General features: G+C 47.5%; 1 protein-coding gene across 3 annotated transcripts in view; it reads right to left on the bottom strand.

Annotated features, from left to right (window-relative positions):
- HDLBP (high density lipoprotein binding protein) overlaps positions 1 to 14606 on the bottom strand; it is a 40323-nt gene that overhangs the window by 9859 nt on the left and 15858 nt on the right. For all 3 annotated transcript variants that reach the window (XM_054204460.1, XM_054204462.1, XM_054204461.1), the window contains exons 2-18: positions 11573 to 11640; positions 10917 to 11029; positions 9824 to 9978; positions 9076 to 9291; positions 7203 to 7409; positions 6505 to 6720; positions 5458 to 5664; positions 5135 to 5242; positions 4471 to 4575; positions 3959 to 4037; positions 3114 to 3253; positions 2705 to 2809; positions 2356 to 2469; positions 1945 to 2031; positions 1649 to 1780; positions 1119 to 1337; positions 90 to 311 (exon numbers count right to left, since the gene is read on the bottom strand). In XM_054204460.1, the coding sequence (XP_054060435.1) occupies positions 90 to 311; positions 1119 to 1337; positions 1649 to 1780; positions 1945 to 2031; positions 2356 to 2469; positions 2705 to 2809; positions 3114 to 3253; positions 3959 to 4037; positions 4471 to 4575; positions 5135 to 5242; positions 5458 to 5664; positions 6505 to 6720; positions 7203 to 7409; positions 9076 to 9291; positions 9824 to 9978; positions 10917 to 10992 (2388 nt within the window). In that variant the 5' untranslated portion in view covers positions 10993 to 11029; positions 11573 to 11640. The remainder of the gene's footprint in view (positions 1 to 89; positions 312 to 1118; positions 1338 to 1648; positions 1781 to 1944; positions 2032 to 2355; positions 2470 to 2704; positions 2810 to 3113; positions 3254 to 3958; positions 4038 to 4470; positions 4576 to 5134; positions 5243 to 5457; positions 5665 to 6504; positions 6721 to 7202; positions 7410 to 9075; positions 9292 to 9823; positions 9979 to 10916; positions 11030 to 11572; positions 11641 to 14606) is intronic.

Raw genomic sequence — 14606 nt, 5'->3', positions numbered from 1 at the left:
AGATGGTTTTAGCACAAACAGGTCCTCCACACTGACTCTTTACATCCTGCTACAGTGATAGACAGGAAAGCAGAAAAAGTAGTTCATACCAGGTTCTTGATGAGGGCCTCCAACTCCTTCTGTGCCTCTTTGACAGCCTCCTCAGTTCCCATGATAGTAATCAGCTCCTGATCTTTGTCCTCAGTGGTTGGGAAGATGATGCGGGCCCCAGTGTTGTCACGCACCTTACGGATGTTGCCACCACCCTTACCAATAAGGAATTTGTGGTATTCTGGCTTTGCACGGAGGTCCACGGTGTAACTTTTTGTTTGCTGAAAGTCAAATACCCATAGAACATGTGAATATATAAAAAATACACATCAACACTAAGTATGTAGGTATGTTACCTGCACCCACATACACAGTGTTGTGAAAGCAAGGTAGATGCAGCGTGCTGTCAAAATCAAAAAGGTATACAATGTCTTAAATTAAAAACACTACCTGAAAGATGTTCTTAGGGCTGAAAGGCTAACTCTACACTCAGCATGACTGATGAGAATACGAGCAGAAAAGACTTCCCTAGGAGAAGGGTCTGACACTCACACACAGCAGCATAACCATTTGCTAACTGACTGCTGCAAGCCAGGCAGCAGAGGCAACCAACCGATCAGGAGAACACGTTCACATGCTGATATTAGAAAGAGTTTTTTCTCGCTATTAAAAATCCCAGTCAGTCAGCTACAACTCAGAGCAAGGTCTTGTAACCCGAAGTTCTCAAACCTGGATATATGCAGTGAAATGGAAGAACTGGAGCTGGAATTCAGAGATCAAGGAAAAAGTAAAGGAGATACGCAGACTAAGCTGTTTCGGAGAGGTGTGGATTAAGCCTTTGAGTACATCCCCAGCCTGGGCTAAGAAGCATTTACAGCAGTTTTTCTACCCATGGGAGAAGAACTCATTGTCATAACGATGGAATCAAGTATTTTTGTTTTTAATCACCCAAACTGTACTCAAATCCCTCAAAAGAGTATTATGCTGTCTTGATGCCAAAGGCTTCCCAGCAGGCAGAGGGGATCACTTCAATCCCTGAAACAGCTGGCCAAAACAACATGCTCCTTCTCCTATGAGACAAGGCTCACCTTCTCCTCTGCCAGGTGCAGCAGCTGTTTCTTGGCTTTCTCCACATCCTGGGCTGGGCCCCTGATGGTCACAGTGTCACTGCCAGAGCCCTCGGTGGGGAAGTGGATGTGGACTCCACCACACTCCTCCATGATGGAGCGGATGAAGCGGCCTTTGGCGCCAATGAGGGAATTGTGCAGTTTGGAAGGAATAGAGACCTCCACCTCTGTGATGTTGGCCTAAGAGAGGACAATACCAGGCTGTTAGTCAAGCTGCAAGAAATGTGTTTGCGCCCACTCTGCTTACCCTCCAGCTCCCACACTGCTAGGAGCTTTATAGAGCCGTGTGTAAGAAATGCCTGACTTAGAGTGGTTTGAGACCGGCTACTCCTGACACACGAGCAGCCACAAACTTAGGTTTAAGAGTCAAGAACAGACTGACACTCACGTTTGTCTCCTCTCTGCCCTCCCCCACTACAAGCACTCCTCTGTATGTCTTCTAGCAACATTTTCAAGTCCCTCATCTGCAACAGGCCAGTCATTTCACTTACCAGCTCCTTCTGGATGGCAAGAATTCTGTGGCGAGCAGCCTCACAGTTTGCTCTCTTGCCTGTGATAACAATTGTCTCCGAGTTGCTGTTCTCTGCTGGGAGATCAATTTTGGTGTTGCTTTCTTCACGGATCTGCCGCAAAGGAAAGAAAAAAGTAATCTCAGAGGTGTCCCATGTCACAAAAAAGCCCTTGGATGTTATATTTCATATCACCAATGAGCAGGAGAGAGCAACGAGTGGGATTTTGCTGCAGGCAGTGACCATACTGAGCACTGGACGTAGAAAAGATATCTTACCTTCTTGATGTTAGCACCTCCTTTCCCTATGATGTTCTTATGGAACTGTTTGAAGATGGGGACAGAAATAGAAAAGCTGTTTTCAACCTAAGGGAGAAAGGAAGGGAGAACTGAAGATTACACTGTCATGGCACCGAGGTCCCACCCCAGAAACATCCCAGCTTTTGACAACGGGCTTAGACACAAGGAAATTCTCTATATGACACACTTGCAAAAATAAGCAAAGGCAAATACATTCCCCTATAGCGCTTAAATAACAGGTGTTACCCTCCTGCCCCCATCCAGACAGAACAGTGTCCACAGCTCCCTCATCTTGAGGTATTTCAGGCCTAGCCAAGCCAGTACAGCTCTGCTTTATTCCAGGGTTACCCAGGCACGCAGGAGAGAACAACACACAAAAGTCCCCCTTACCAGGTCTGCCACCATCTTTTGCATGTACTTGGTGCATTTCTCCACCTCATTTTTGGGACCTCTTAGTTGGACGATATCACTCTTGTGAGCAGGGTCTGGGAAGTTGATGATAACCTGCAAGAGGTGGTTATTTATAGTCAACTCAAGCAAATGCAAGAACTGCTGTGTCAGACACAAAAGCTGGGGGGATCCTATATATCCCCTGCCCCATGTTAGCAGCCTCTGGACAAAAGATCTTCTCATACATATTAGATACGCAGCCACTAAATTTATGACTTCAGCGATGACGCATCTACTACCCAAGTCAGAAATACTCCCTCTGGATTCCTCATCTGCTAGAAAGCCTTACCTCTGGGAATTTCTCCCGTATTTCCCGGATTCGCTCGCCCTTCTGCCCAATGATGGTCCGGTGGAATTTCTGCTCAATGATTAGGTCCTTGGTGCGTTCATTTTCCTGATGAGAATAGAGTTTACATTGAGTGTTCATCAGGAGAGCCACATACTTTTATTTACCAGCTTGCTGCCTGACAGTTTACTCGCCAGCATCATCCCTCCTTTCTCCTCTCAACAAAATTTACTCTAGGTTGACAGAGAGGGAGTATCCAAGGGAACCGAGGAACACATCTGTGAAGAGGAACCCCCACTTGCCATGAGATCCAAATGCTTGGTGGGCAAGGGGCACACACTTGCACAAGAAGGTTACGAGCAAACATAAAAGCCCAAACCCTGCAGTCTCCCAAGCATCACATCCTACTCACCATACGGGAAGCGAGTTCCAGCAGCTCTTTCTTGGCCTGTTGGACCCCCTGTGGGTCTCCTTCAATTCTGATCAGGTTGCTCTTCTCATTGTCCGGGGGAATGCGCACAGACACCTTGTAGAGGTCCTTAATCCTGTTAACTTCAAGGCAAGGACTGTGGTGACACAGTCTGCTAGGCCAAGATTTTGAAGCAAGGCACCTTGATTACCGCTGCTTAGAGGCTGTTTAAGAAGTAAACCAGCCTCTGAGAAGGGGCCAGTGGTGTGGGGCTGAAACAGGGGAAAGTGCCTCTTCACCCTGGAGTTCGGGTGAGAACAGATCTGTGCCACACAAGAACTTGTACAAGTAAATACTGTGGCATCTACAGAGATAATTGTTCTCTTGCCAGAGTGAGGTACCTGTTTCTTCCCCTAGCAGCACCACATTTAGATCAGAAGATGATCATTCGTTTCTAATCTCAAATTCTTTTTTGGGGAGAAACTCAGTAAGCAGATTTCCACCATCCCTAATTGGCTGCTAAAATGTAATTCACATGGAGGAATGTCAAAAAAAAAAAAAAAAAAAAAAGAGAATTCTACACCCAAAAATACCTCCAAAACCAACAAAAATAATTCCTCCAGGACATGGCAAAGCAATACCACCACTATTCAACCTTCCAAGGTTAGACACATTAGAGCCACCCCAAGGCCTCACTGCCTACTTACCTCCTTGTGCCATCACCACTTCAGAAGAGCAGAGGAAATGTGATGGCGAGAGGACACTGGATGAGCTACAGAGCCCCTGATATGACCTACTAAACACGGAGAGGCCGAGCATAGGAAGGATTGGAAAGGCACCCCACTTACTGTTAGCTCCATTCTTGCCAATGAGGTGTCGGTGGAATTTGTGGTCGACGTTGATTTCTGCGTAATCCATCCGGTTGATCTATAAAGAATCATATAGGACTAGGTAGTGTAGGCCACCACTTCTATTGTCTTGTGCCCTAAGTAACTGCCTACTGCCAGTATCGGCACTGACTCTCCAGTAGCCAGCTACAAGCACTCCTCTGGTCTGAGCTGAGAGCAATATGCTTGTGAAACATTTAAAGGGACTTATATGCCCCTGCAGCTACAATTGAAAGAGAAACCTTCCTGCTCAGCATCAAAATATTTAAGACCTGCTGCTGATTTTTTAAGAATTCTACGGGCGAGCTTCATAACTCAGGGTTTCATCTATCTGCCACACAACTTGTCTTCTGCAAGTTCTGTTAAGCATGTCAAGACATAATATCGATGTGATACCACACATCATCTCTGCTTTGTTGTCCATTCTTCCCCCACTTTCTTCTTCTGTATTGGAACTAGTAACACCAACTTACCAGATCCTTGACCATGACTTCAATCTGTTCCTGAGCCACATTCACATCTTCTGTAGGTCCTTCCAAAGTGATTTTATCCTCTCCTTCAGTGAATTCGATGTGAACCTTGAGAGACAAAGCAATGAACCCAGTAAGAATTTTCCAAGACACGAGTCAGGTGAATGCTGTTAGTCAGGCCTACACCATCAATCCCTGCCACTAAGAGATGGTTTCCTTCCCACAAAGTACACACATCATTCCCATGGTTTCAGAAGTACGTCACTTACAATTCAGGCCATATCACAGTGTCTAGAACCCAAGGCTTTGGTGACGTCCTGGAGTCTGCAAGGGCTTTGGAGAAGTTACTCACCAAGCCTTTCTCTAGATATCATCTAACTCACCAGGGAGAAGCCTCGTTGAAATCATCATTTGCAGGTATCCTACCACATCAATTCTCAAACTAGTACCACATAAAACTTCCTTTGAAGGGCTCAACCCATGAGAATAGCATAGGATGAGTAGTATTTGCAGCAGTAGAAGAGAGGCTCAGCTTAATATTAAGATCTGTGTCATTTCCTCCCTGGTTTTACTCATGCTAGAATACATTTCTCTCTTCTGCAAAGAGTGATCTGGACTAAATCATATTCTACATCAGAGGGTGCTAAGCTAAAGAGCTCATCCATACCTTTGGCATCTGCTGAGTTATTTTGGCCAGGTTTTGTCCTTTCTTTCCAATAATGAAACGATGAAGCCAAGAGGGGGCAGAGACCGAGGAGACGGTAAAACTGTTGGCCTGAGAGACAAAAAAACCAGAGAAGTTGTTTGATGGGCAAACTAGAAGAGCCCTTCACAAAAATTCAGTTCCAGTTCCCACGCTGCACCCTCAGTATTGATTTCTAAGCTTCACCTCTCACAGTCCAACAGAGACCACCACCCCTACACCTACCAGTGCTCACAGTTGTATCTTTCTGGGACTTTCAAAGAAGGCCTAGCCCAACTCGTCAGTACCTTTGCATAGACTTCAGTCAATGCTTGCCCAAGCTTTTCAGGCTCGCCTCGCAGTATCACCGTCTCCGAGCTACTGTCAGTGGGTGGGATCTCGACAGAGACTCCAGTTTTCTCCAAGATCTCCTGCAGGGAATTCCCCTTGGGGCCGATGACGTACTTATGTTGGGACTTCTTAACCTCCACTGCAATGGTAGTCGTCTTCTTTTTCTGTAGGGGCAGAGGCACTGGGGCATCAATCACAAAGGGGCAGGGAAGGACAAGAGCAAAAGGAAGAGGCACAAGATGCAGTGAAACTCTGCACCCAGGAAAGGGCAAAGCAAAGGTGAGCACAGTGGCTCTGCAGTACCCTAGGACCCTTTGGGCCTCTGCCTACAGAAAGCCTTGTGCTCAAAAATTCACAGGTGAAGTACAAAACTAGTATGCTGTGTTAAGCTCCCTGGGACACTACATGGAAGACACCACATACACACACACTCTTGCACAACAGGGCTCAACACCCAGCTGCTCTGCAGGCAGTACTGTAATGCAACACCATGTAGGCTACTACATTATAAGCTGATTATCTCTGTTGAAATCCAGACTGGCACAAATACAGACCTAACCATGAAGAAAACCAGCCCAACAACCCACAAGAAGGATATTCACAGCAATGTTGGCTGTGGAAAATAAACTCAAGTGAAATTTACTCTTCAGCAACTTCTACTAATGTAGCAACTTTGATACTGTCAGCTGGCAACCACTGTAGACTTCACACTTCTTTCCTTAGTAGCACCTGCGTGAACAAGAGCCAGGGGAGCTCTTTGTGGTCAGCTAATTCCCATGACACAGAGAAGTGAGACATCTGTCACCTCCTTGGTAGTATCAGCCCAAGTCCCATTCTGCTGATTGAGGAAATGGTAAGATCCAGGGCCATATACTGCAAGGGCTGCTGAGCCAGAACTGATATGAGCAGGATGCAACAGAGGGATGCACAGAAGTAGAACAAGTAGGGAAGAGGGACTATGAGCAGGTGGGGGGAAGATGGGAAGCTTTATGGACCATCCATACCTTCTCCTCATAGATCTTCTTAACACGAGCCACAGCCTGGGCTAGCTGCTCTTTTTCTCCCGTGAAGACTATCTCTGTCTTGTTGACGCTGGGTGGAGGAATGTTGATGCGCGTCCCTGTGTCCTGCATGAGCTCGCTCACCAGCTTGTTGTAAGGGCCAGCAATGAAGGGGTGGTACACTTTCTCCACATCCAGCCGCTCCACGGCACGCTTATCCTAGAAGAGCCCAGAACAGACGCCGGTGGGAACTGTCCCCCATATTACAGCCTCTGCCAGACACAGCTAAGTTCCCAGTGCTGTCATGCTTGACACCGGCCCGAGCACTCCTTTCAATTTGCAGGCTTGTAGATCTCCATCCCTTTCAACCCACAAACACTGCTGTTGCTGATGCTGATTTACAGTATTCTCTCTCTCACCTCTCACCTAATCTCCTGCCTTATCTCAGCTGGCACCTTATACGGTTCACTTCAAATACGAAACACGTTTATCTGACTTCAGAGATGGACAAAATGCAGAACTAGAAGTTGAACAACTTGGCAGCGGTGCTCATACAGCCAGTGTCACAGTATATGTCTCTGTTCAGACTAACATGTTAGACACTGAATGTGGCCACGGTGGATACAAACATCTAATATACCATGGAGAAGAAAAATGGCTGTCCAGCTAATGCCATGAGAAAGATCACAGTAGTGAAGTACCTGCTCAGCAGAGATCAGCAGGATCTCGTGTCGGGCCTTCTCAATCCCTTCTTTAGTGCCGGTGATCTTGATCTGGTTGCTGGAGTCATCCGGGCGGGGAATCTGGATTTTGGTTGCAGTTTTGAGTTCCAGGTCCTGCAGCTTCTCTCCATTCTTTCCAATGACAAAACGGTGGTGCTCCTTGGGGATGGCAACTGTCGCTGAAGCCTGCAACACAGGAACCAAGCATCTGTGAGAACGCTTGCCTGCACTGGCAGATCCACAGGAACAGAGCCAAGGAAAGCAAGTTAGACACTGCTTAGCGGTACCACTGAAGAGCAAACACAAGGTCTTCCCAGCACATTCTGTCAGAGGACTGATACTGTGCACCAGAACAGCTGATCTACGGTGCCTGTCTACCAGGAGTCTAAAACCACCTTTCCCTCAAAACCCTTCTGTTTGCACAGGAGCAGTACTCTGAATTAGCAAAAGCTTTTAGGCACAGACGAGGAGGTGCCTACCTTCCAGTGTAAGACACTGGAGCAGCACCAGACAACAACTGAGATGATGGCTCATGGGTGGAGTTTATCTGAACTCTGACATCTGCTACCAAGGCTACAGAGAACAAGACATGCAGTCTGACTCCTAGGAAACAGAAATTCAACACCAGAAACCTACTCCAGCAGGCAGACAGCTAGGAGATGCTTACCTCTACTAGAGTGCTAAGGTGTCTTCAATGTAGCACATGCTGATCCTGAGACTGCTTCTAGGGGGCCCCTCTTGGAAAAGAGGTCCCAAGAGCTTCTCTCAATCTACCATTAAAGGGCTAGTTTGTAACGGGGTTTCCTGACTTCTTTGCTTCTGATTTTTTACTGACCTGGTAGCTTATTATTGCTACCATGCTCTCAAACCCTGCGAATATGTAACCACTAACAGCAATTAAGACGCTTAGAATTCAAGCTACAATGGAAATAGAAAATAAAAAAAAGATCACTTGGTGTGACTCTTCAACTCTGTGTCCCTGTACCGAAGCTAGCCAAGCCTAGGAGATGCTGGAATACAGACACACCTTTCAGACCTGGGGCCAGGGCAGTAGGAGGTATATTTGAGGACGGTGGGTCATGGATCTCTGGCAGTACAACCTGAACTATTCTTTCAGATGCATATTATGAAGGGTTTGTCCCTTTCTCTTCCCTCTGGCAGAGTATGACACATGGGCTGAATAGCACTAAGCAGACATGGTACTAACTATTCCATAAACTACCCTTGACATTACACTTTAAAACACACCAAGACACCTGGCTGTGATATATCCTAACAAGAACGACGATCTTGATTATGAACTCAAGAATCTGAAGGTAAGAAATCAAAACCTAAAGGACTGAAAAGAGAAACAACTGAAACAATGGGGCTATGGCTCCTGATCAGTGTGGCTTCAGTTACACAATCCAGAACCCTGACCTGATGTTTTCAGCTTTTGTCAGGACTTCCTCTTCTCTACTTTTCTTTCTCCCATCCCTCCACGTTCTCCTCTGAAGGACTTCAGAGAAGACACAGTCCCATTCTAACATGCTACTAGCTTTGTGTGAGGGGCCTGCACCCCCTCGAGCACCAGCACCTCAGCACAAAGTCACTGTTTGCAATTCAAGTGTTCAGAGATTGCAGACTCCACCCTTCATGCAACACCATGGCCTGTAATTAGCTTTGAACCCTATTTTAAGCCTCATTTACATTCCAAATTGCCAATTGTGTGCTTTGAAAATATATGGCAAAGCTGAATTAGTCATCTAATAACAACTCTTTGGCTTATAAGCACACAGGCCCAAGAGTCTCAAAGCATTTGCGAGTCTTGAGGAAGAGCACAGATGAAGTGAGAACAGTTAGATGCCCTCACCTGAGTCTGCAGCCGAGCGACAATCTCCTTCCGAGCCTTCATGACTGCTTCCAGCTTGCCAGAGACCATGATTGAAAGGCCCTGGTCCTTTGCGAGAGACAGCTCCAGGTGAGCTCCTGTCTTCTGCATGATGTCAAGGCAGATCTTGGCCTGCTCGCCTTCTCCGAACTGATTCATGTCTTTGTATTTCCTCTCCTCCAGTGGCACATGAAACACCTGCTCAGCCACACGACAGATAAAAGAAGGGCTCAGCAAGCAGCCAGTACACTTTTGATTGCCAGTGCCTCCCTCTCTTATTGCCCTACAGGTTTACTGGCATACTAAGTTCCCAGGGTAGTGCAACTCATCAGCCTTTTCAGTGGAGACACCAGCTGCGACCAGGGAAGCGGGACAGTGCTGCAGCAGGCAGTGTGTCCCACGCTGGGTGGGCAAAAATGCTAAGCTATGGGGGGAATACTTTAATGGATTAGCACTCACTACTTGAATTCTGCAATCCTCCCTTCAGGCCTGCTCCAGCTATTTGTGGAACAGGGACGCAGAGCTTTTTCTGAACAGTTTTCCAACACATCCCTCCCCTCCAGAGCAGTCCTAGCTCTCAGCTGCAGCCCTCCTCGTGCCCCAGGGTAAAGTATGGCAAAGAAGCTGTCCATTTGACACACTAGGGATTTCATACTCCAGAGAAAGCTTCACTTCACCTACTTTTTGGAGGGAGGAAAAGGAGGAAGATAAGACATCCACTCCCACCAACCTGAGTGATGACAGAAGCCTTTATTGGTCGGATTTTGCTCCAGGGCCCAGCGGGTTCCTGGGCAGCTTCCAAACATGGTGCTTTCTCAGGGAGCGGAGGGAAGGCTTCTTTGTAGGTTGGAGGATCATTCTCTTCTTCAGAGTTTAAAGCTGTAACTGGGGTGAAACAAACAGGGTAAAATGAGATGCTGTCCTTGCAGAAATGTCCCCATTCATAGGCAGTGCAATTGTATTTAGGCACCACTAACAAGGGAGAGCAAATGACTTGTGCACTACTATTAATCCTATTACAGTTATGCTTGTGGAGCAGCCAAGTCTGGAGCACAATTGACCTCAGCACAGCACAGGCTGCAGTAGACACCATGAACAACCAGCCGTGTCTGAGCATGCGCTACAGATGCAGGAAGTGAACGTGAAAGTGAATGGTGGCAGCAAACAGCACATTACTTCCACCTTTGTCAAAAGGGGCTTAATTAGGGGAGAACAGGCTGAGCAGAAATAAACAAAAGGAATTGAGCAAGGCTGCAGGTCACAAGGGGATAAGACAAACATATGCCCAGGAGGAAGGCAGAGAGAAGCGCTATAGTTAGGGCAGAGTCCAGGGAAAGCCTGTATCTTATGTTCGACTCAGTTGTGCAGTGGGCCATGCCAAGTGGGCCAGCTTGCAGCTGCAGGATGGGTGCCAAAACCCGCCAGTGAGTCAGTTAATACAGTTATAATTACTTTCCCCAGCACCTGGCTGAGCAAAGGAAGGAAATGACAGCCTAGTACACTGATCCCATGAGGCTTGCTTGTAGCCCAGTGCCCCACTCTTGCATGTGCCCCGTCCCACAGCTGACAGAATTGCTAGCCAGAGCTCTGTGGAGATCTGAGGCTTGCCTCCTCCTGGCTCTGCACAGTGCAGCATCACTGCTGTGCTGCTGTTGGTGGCAAGTCAAGAGATTAGCAGGCCACCGATCTAGGAATGGAGAATACAATGTCTGCACACTTGTGGGGAACCGGACGTGTGGAGCAATCTTGGGTAACAGCAAGGAACGTTGCCTGTGCAGTGTGTATTTAGAGGCACATCAAGGAATTCAACTGTGTTTTCTCACCTTTCACCTGCTGCTGAGCCAGGCCGCTGCGGTGTTCAGCGAAGCTCTCCTGGGTCAAAACTGCCACGGAGCTCATTGTCGACTTCCCACCCACACACAATCCGGGTATGCCACTGGAAGAAACAGAGGTGGCAGCACTAGTACCAACACCATTCAAAATGCACAAAAGTCACTCCAGGAAGGCAAAGTATGTGTTATTGAGCAATTTTCCGGTCATCCTCCTGAAAAGCACCTACAGTGCCAAGTCAGCTTCTGCTGAACCAGACAGGAATTCAGGGGGGATATTTCCTCACAGCACAGTGGTCACAAAACCAGAGCTCTTCATTAAGCTCTTCGTTAAGAAGGCAGAGGATGTGCAACCTAAGAAGGTCACTGGAAAGGGGGACACCAGAAGTTGTTAAAGCATACTCTAATTAATCTATCAATTATTAATGGTGTGCAATTTTTAAATGAGTATCAAAAGGTCTGCACAGTCAGTCCAAGACTGTTGTGTAACCCTGGAGAGAAAGCAAAAAGGGCCTAGGATGCTGCCTCTTCCTGAAAAAGACTTATTTAGGTGCCTGAACTCCCGTTACTTAGGGATATATACAGAAAGCCACTCTGGTAAGCAAGCTCAGCAAAAGCAAGATCTTTGGCTCACCAAAATAAGAACTTACCAGCTAAATGGTCAGTAGCCAGAGAGTCCGTCCTGTAAGCTGCCCGTCTGTCAGCCTGCCAGCTTTCGCTTTATAGAGAGAAAAAAAAAATAATAATTATGTGACTGCTCCAAGACCACAGGAAAACATGACACCCCGTTACTGTAACTTTCAAAAGAGCACCGTCTGTACTGTGCTTCAAACTTGCACCCTACCCAAAACGTTCTCATACTGAGCCACATCTCCCCATACTTTACCTGTCATGTGTTACTAGAGCTACAGGCAACACCACCATCTACTTAAACCTCACAGCAGGAAGCCTAGGGTAGCTACTCTTTCATCACACTGGTACAAAAGCAGCCATCCAGTATCAGGCAAAAAACCAGTCAATTAGTAACAGATGTGCAAGATAGACATGAAATTTCAGGGTTGCAAGCAAGACCATCAACATCTAGTCAGAGGAGACTAACAACCTGAAAACCTGCCAACAACACTGCCATCAGTCAGAAGTTAGGAATGTAGTTTAGTGGAGCTTGGGTGAATCAACATAGATGTCCTCACAAACTTAAGGCAAACACTCAGGGCTATCCATACACAGCTGCTGGCCAGTCCACCTCTTATTTTTTTATTGCAATAAGATCATGCACCAGGCACTGAACTCTGTCTTCAGGCCTAAGCCTGCAAGTCGAAGAACAAAACCCAAACAGGTTTACGTGGACTATTTTAAACGTGTACACAAGATGGAACCAGGAAAAAATAGGTGGGAGCTTTACACCTTCCGGATCTGTAGATTTACTGAAAAAGTGTTTAGGAATATATTTAAAAATGTAAAAGCCAGTACAGTACACACTCTGCCAGAAGGACAACGGTGCCCCACACCTGGAGTTCCCCCCAGTGGTTATGCGTGCTCTTGCAGGGCTTGCCCTCTCCTAAAAAACAGTGCCTCTGCTCACGGTGGGAAAGGTCCCTCTCCCAACAAGCCCTGCAATGCTGTTTGGACCTTCTTCTTAACAGCAAACTCAGACACTTTTCAGTAAACTGACAGTTGCCATTTCTGATCTCCCAGTGTCCCAGAAAAGGCTCCCCAAAACACAGCGTCGCTGATGTATTGTCTCACAGCGTGCTTACGTTGCAACACAGTAAGGGAAGGCAAGAGCAGCAGCAGGAGGGAAGAACACAGAGAGCAACAATGCAACACGGCCATACAGGCCTGATGTGCACCTCAGTGGAGGCTGGAGTCTTAGCATTTTGTTAATCGAGATAGCTAAAATCAGATGCAGCTAGGATCACACAGAATCACACACCTTGTGCTCTTATCAGGCACAAAGCAACACTACCTGCGCCATGAAAATAATAGACCTAATGTTGCAATTAATCCTATAATGATCCACTCCTATGAGGTGGCAGCTACCAGGATAGCCAGCCAGCTGTGCTGTCTGAAGCACAGCTGTTGCAGCACGCAGAGGCTCTGCAAGGCATTTGCTGGTACACACGAAAGGGTTGCTAGTAATCTGAACTCGGAGAAATACCTGAGTTCTCCATGGTGTAACACGTGGTTACACATCCATGGTGCACAACTGCACGGCTCAGGCTGCCGCAGAACCAAGGAAAGCATGTTAGCGGCATGGTACCTGTCCTAGGCTATTTCGGCAAGGCCCGCAGACTGGGCCGTTGGCTCCTCCGGCCCGTTGGGTCGCTATTGAGGGTGCCACCACCTCACGGCAAGCTGTGAACAGGAGCAAGGGCAGGAGCTAGAAGCATGCTAGACATCACAAGCAGCTGCCAAGGTCTGGCTAGAGCCTTGCCAACAGCATGGGTGTGCTTATAACTCTCATTTCTCAGGAAAGCACCACCTGGCTCATTTTGCATGTGCTCTGCTCCTTAGTGGAGGATAAGGACAAGAAGTTGGTCAACAACACCCGATATAGTGCCTGCCTGAGAGCCGGGACCTCAAGGCACAGCTGCTGGTTTCACTGTGTCCACACCTGCTGCAGAGATCTTCCCTGGAGCCTCCACCTCAGAGAACAGCAAGACATTTGAAGAAATCTAAGGCCAGCGTTTATCCATATGAATTTCTGCTTCGTCACCCATACAGAAAGCTAAGAACAAATGCTCTTCATCTCCAGTAACTCCAAACATCTGGTATATTGCAGGCCTCAGGGATTCATCTCTGGCCAAAATTGGAGGCGGCCATCAGAACAGTATTTTAAACCTAATGTCAAAATGAGCAGCTCAGGCATTGCATTTGGAACCTACACCTCCTTAACTTCCCACTTTAGGTTTTGAAACTAAGGTTACAGCTACGTCATGCCAGTGTGTGGCTGACTGGGTCAACAGGTTTTAAACTGCCTAGTTTATACACTGTCTGTAGCGCTGGCTTTGTGTGCCAAAAGAAGTTTCAGAAGTCTAGAGCGCACTTAAAATAAAGAGAACAAAATCATCCTAAAAATAACCTCCAGCAAGGGCCAGACCTAACCACACGGGAAACATTTGTACGAAGAGAAACAAAAGCAAAGACATGAGTTACACTGCCAATACAATCAGTACTTGTGGACAAAAACATCAGTTACGCACTATTTAAAACTATATTCAATAAAAATGCTAGCATTTTGTTAATTGAGATAGCTAAAATCAAATGCAGCTAGAATCGCACACAGCAATAGGGCTGGGCTGGTTGTGGCAGCCACTCTCCTGTCAGACGTTGACGCAGGCGAGGGTGATCTCTTGGTAGGCGAGTGGTCATACATGAAAACACTTCCTTTCTGAAAACTTACACCTGACCTGTCCCCTGTACTCACTCTTCTACTAACGTTGGGACCTGCCACCTTCCCTTGTCACTGCCTGCCCTGGGACAGGAGGTGTTCTGTGCCCTGCCTGGCCGGTCGCCGCAGCCCACCCAGCCACGACGGCCACGCGCCGCGGCCTCCCGGGCGCTGCTCCCGGCTGGGGCCGGGCTTCTACGGCCGCGCACGGAGAGGAGCTGCCGGCCTCGGGGAGCGGCTGCCACGTGGGGCAGGCAGCGCCGGAGGCCTCCCGGGCCTGTACCGCCACGGCA

This window comes from Rissa tridactyla, chromosome 6 (genome assembly GCF_028500815.1).
Source record: "Rissa tridactyla isolate bRisTri1 chromosome 6, bRisTri1.patW.cur.20221130, whole genome shotgun sequence".
NCBI lineage: Eukaryota > Metazoa > Chordata > Aves > Charadriiformes > Laridae > Rissa > Rissa tridactyla.
The sequence above is the reverse complement of the archived record's forward strand: the minus strand, read 5'-3'. Positions and strand labels throughout refer to the sequence as shown.